At 29.8% G+C, this 4903-nt stretch overlaps 1 protein-coding gene across 1 annotated transcript; it reads right to left on the bottom strand.

Moving 5' to 3' along the window:
• Positions 1 to 337: 337 nt before the first annotated feature.
• LOC147807112 (uncharacterized) lies at positions 338 to 4620 on the bottom strand. The gene is made up of 3 exons (XM_087168771.1): positions 4588 to 4620; positions 4084 to 4211; positions 338 to 823 (listed from the first exon to the last, which is right to left on the bottom strand). Exons 1-3 carry the CDS (start codon positions 4618 to 4620, stop codon positions 679 to 681), a joined length of 306 nt encoding a protein of 101 aa, XP_087024897.1. The 3' UTR covers positions 338 to 678.
• Between the last annotated feature and the right edge of the window lie 283 nt (positions 4621 to 4903).

The following is a 4903-nucleotide window of genomic DNA, read 5'->3' as shown; positions in this document are numbered from 1 at the left end:
GGCACCTGTGAACCAAAGTCACGGAGGCGAGTAACATTGCCCACGCCACACTGCCACAAACCCGTTCGTAAGGTGGGCCACATTCACACATCACACACAACAGAGGACAACACAAGAGAGAGAAACATCCATGCCCAAAGCTGGATTCGAACCCGCGACCATTGACTTCGCAGTCAGGCGCGCTAACCCCTCGGCCACCTGGCCAGCAAATTTAAAAACTAAATTTAAGTATAAAGATAGGATCATATTTGGAAGTTTAACACTATGTGAAAATAATTTAAACCTATGATTCAGTTTTAAACCAGATTATTTTTAAATAAATTCAGATTCCACAAACTAAATAAATGATAGAAACTTTATTTATTCTTCGTGTTTCTCCATCTTAAAAACACAACAAACTTTTTGAAAATTCTCCCATTACAAAAAAATAATATAACTTACTATTTCCAACCGATACTTTCAAATTTAATACCTTGCTTTAAATTCATTCAATACTATAAGTTTTTTTTTTAATATCCTTTAAAGTTTAAACCCAATTGACTGTACACGGATATAATATCAGAAAACACAATATTCTGCGAGAGGAATTTTGAAGATAATAAAAAATTTAACAATCGTAATGCATTTTTCAGAGAGATTTGTTTGCTTTTATACGACTTTCTTTCCGAAATAACTTTTCTATTTGCTTTCATCATCTTCTTCCGAGTCCTCCGTCGATTCCATTTCTGCAACGGCAGCCATTGCTGTTTGCTTAAGGCGTTCTAAAGGCAAAACGCTTTCTGTTTGCTGCAAATAATTCAGAGAACTGAGTTCTGCCTCACTCCTGAAATTAAACATCATTAAGTCATGCATCACCGTTTATATGTTTGGACAGAATCATTCATAACAGCAACATTTTCTTAAGCACAAATGTATGCTCTTAATAAATATTTACTCTCCTTCTCTCAATCACCGTGCAATATTATGGTTTTCAAAGAGTTTTTGAAATTGGTTTGTGAAAGCTCACTTCAGATATAATGTATGGTTATCTAACGAATATCAATTTGTGAATGATTTAAATATAAACATATTTCCGAGCCTAGTGTGTGCTCAAGCAAAACTCATTAAATTATTCTACTCATTAAATTTATTAATTTAAATATTATTTATCTTAGCATTTCACATATAAAGTTTCTTCTTTCAATGTAATGTTCATAAATGTTGAAAAAAAATGCAGCCACAAAATCAAAGGTTGGGCCGGCGGCGGTTATAAAATAAAATTAAAACAAGAATTTAAAAAAAATAATAATAAAATTTAAATTATTTCTAAATCGTTAATTCATGACTTTCATATGATTGAGGTTTTTGATATTAATTTTTACAATCAGGGTAGAAAAAAGAAAAAACGTAATATATGGATATATAAAGGTAAATATATAAAGTGAGTTTCAGTAAGTTTAACTTCTATTTTTTTCTGATTTGATAAATTTAATGTAATATGAATTGGAAAGGTAAACGGCAACAAATAACAAAAAATAAAAATTTTGAAGTGAGTGCCAATTCAGCAAGATAATTTGTAGAATGGATAAAAAATAATTGTAGAACTATGACATTAAATTTAAAACCATTTATGCCATTGGTTAGTTTAGTTTTGGAAGGCATAAAAAATCATATTACTCTTATTGACGGGAATTTTATTTGTGAGTTTAGGTGGTGAAAGGAAAGTGTAGTATTCAATTTTCGAAGTTATTAAAATTTTTTACTGCCACCAAAATGAAGTAGTATTCTAATTATATACAAGAATTACAATTACGACTTTTCTAAAGCGGTATTTGTCCGTTTCGGGGGACCATAAAAAACTTATGACAACTTATACTTGTATTAGTGTATTAGGTAGTTATTACCACAGAACTTACAACCGAAATTAAGCGTCAATAATAGTTAGGTGATTTTTTCTGCTTTCTGAACAGAATAGTACTGTTAAGTATTGACTCTCACGACAGTACAATAAAATTAAAAATATTAAAGCTACTTACTAAATGTTAATTTGACTGAATCGATAATACATATATGAGCTGTCACATCACTAATCAACTTTATAAAAAAATGCTATGAAATTATGCAAATTATTAAAAATTGCTATCTATTGCAAGTTTTAAGTAAAATTTATTATTTCAGGGTCTTAAGCTTTATTATTTCAGAGATAATGGACACTATGGTAATGACTTCAGTAAAATTCACAATTAAACATGGTTTTATAATAAGTGATACAATTTCGTAAATGTAGAAAAATTAGGTAATTTTAATATATCTTAAAGCATGACATAAAAATCTTTTATTCGGTTAAATTAACTTGTCAAATTTGTATTTTTTACCAAATATGTGGTAATAAGAGCTATAATTTTGAAAACTAGAATTTCCGGTAAACCGTTAACATAAAAACGGAAAAACTACTACATGAGTAGTTCAAATACCGTATGTTTTTTTTTAAACCAGAATTATGTTGTTGTTTTTTTGTTACCAGAAGTGTCATTACCATGCAGTACCGTAATTTTACCAGAATTTATTTCTTCGTGTACAGAAGAAAATTGTCTGATTAAGGCAAATTTTAAATATCATGAATTGATCACGAGCAACAGCACCATATCAGGGGACAGTGTAAAAAGTTAATATTTATTCTCAAGAGATAAAGCTCTAAAAACGCGTTTTCATTATTCTAATAAGTTAAGCAAATCGGAAAGGCAATAAATGCTAATGAATAAATAAATAAAGAAGTAGGTAACTACTTAATCGTTACTGATTGCGCCATTATATGCCTCTAAGTTTTGAGCATGATTTGGAAGTGCTGATCAACCCCGTTTTATTGATTATTTACCTTTTCTGAACCCAGGCGAAGAACGAGTTTTCCGCTTGTACATAACAAAGAGTGCGTGAAAGCGTACATGCGTGAGATGTCATCCAAGAGTACCGTTTTGAGATCACGCCCGCGTAATCCTGAGCAGCTAGTGTTAAAACACGAACTAAAACTGATTCAAGGACAATTTTATTTTCTTAAAAAACTACCAATACCAACGTTAAAGAAATTAACAACTTTTAATTATTTTAAACATAACAGTGCTAACAAAGAACATCATACCAAAAAACGAAACAGAAAAAAAAGAACATCAGAGGCGTAACTAGATCACCCATCGCTTTTTTAATTTATTGTCGTTTTCAAATAAGTGATGTAGTTCATCGCTTTTAATTTATTGTCTTTTTCAAATAAATGATCTAGTTCATCGTTTTCAGCAACTAGAGTCAGAAAGGGTCATTTACCATATGAAATTATGGGCTATGAAGGGAGAATTACTCACATGCATGTAATCACGAATCTGAAGAGGTTAAATTAAATTTAATTTCATCATTTAGCCAATTCCTTAATAAAGATTTTTAGAAGCAAATTTATATAAAATTTTCTCACCATGAAACTTTTTAAACATTCCAGCAATAAGATATGAAGTAAGAGGGAATGTTTCTCAAGAGTAGAAATAAAACTTTTGAAACCCTACTTGTTAAGCGTAGAGAATAGATATTTGAGGTACAAAAAATAAAATAAAATGTTAGCAAAATCTGAAAAGTAATTATTGAGGTCAACTCTGATTCTTTACATAAAATATACACCATTGAGATTTATTGTATAAAATTATTTGCCTTCCATTTGTCATATTATATCAAATCATATTACAAGCTTTATTATTATACCCAGAATAGTCTATGAGTCATATGTGTAGAGAAGTTAATCCCTCATGGTTGCTCAAAAATGAGCTGTTCAATGTGAAAACAGAAAGTAGCTCAATTTACGTAGCTATTAAACATGCGTGAACTACAATCGAATAAAAAACCATATCTCTGACAATCCAGAATTCTCATTTAGGAGTTAGTAAATAAAAATCATTTCCACTCCCAGCAGGAATTTTGTAATTATTTGAAAAAGTCCTCATCAACCTGTTTTCTAGAATAAGTTTTACCAGGACAAGTATATGGCGAACCTTTTAAGTCACTATTACCTGACTCTATGACATTTTATGACAGATCATTCTTTTCTTTTGAAAATGTCCTGCTTACTCTAATGTTCTAGGCTGTAAAGTATCCAAAACTTCTGTTTCTTCTGTATCCTTCCCGAGAGTCGGTGAATGGGGATCAATAACTTCTTTCTGGAGAGGTACTTGACTCTTCTTTTCAATCAAAGCTTTCTGGAAGAGAAAAAAATATATTTATTTTCTCACTTTATATAAAAATTCCTTTAATCATTAAAATACTACACACAAAAATAATAGGAAAGTAATGACAATAGTTTAAAATATTTCTACCTTTTTTTTATTCACCTTACAATTTTAGTTAAAAATTGTAAGGTGAGTAAATAAACATTTAAGGAAATTATTTTTATACACTCTCTCAATTAAATAACATCGAGCATCATCAGTGTCACGTATATGTTCCAGAAAAATGCGTCTTCTGCTTGAACAATGACTGAAAAAAATTACTAAATAAAATAAATTGCTATTATTTGTGAAAACTAATTAAACATATAATTTCTCATGAAATACGCATTCCATTCAGCAGTTCTACCCTAAAATCTTGACGGAGTTCAAACACAGTCATGTGTCATCGTAATTGTGAAAATTTTTATAATACTTATGAACGAAACATTCCGTTCAAGTTTTTTTCAGTATCCGTTACTTATTTAGATTAAAAAGTGACATGCATATAAGAGCCATTTTCAAACAAGAGTTAATGCCAATTATTTTTTGCAGTGATTTATACAAACCAGTACATTTAATTATTAAAAGACTTTCTCGTGTATCATGGCAGAAACATTAATTTTCGTAATTTACAAAGACAAATCAGAAACTGTCAGTTTTTGTTTAATTTAAGCAAGGTTCTA

This window comes from Parasteatoda tepidariorum, chromosome 7, assembly GCF_982258835.1.
Source record: "Parasteatoda tepidariorum strain Cologne lab strain chromosome 7, Ptep-v5.0, whole genome shotgun sequence".
NCBI lineage: Eukaryota > Metazoa > Arthropoda > Arachnida > Araneae > Theridiidae > Parasteatoda > Parasteatoda tepidariorum.
The sequence above is the reverse complement of the archived record's forward strand: the minus strand, read 5'-3'. Positions and strand labels throughout refer to the sequence as shown.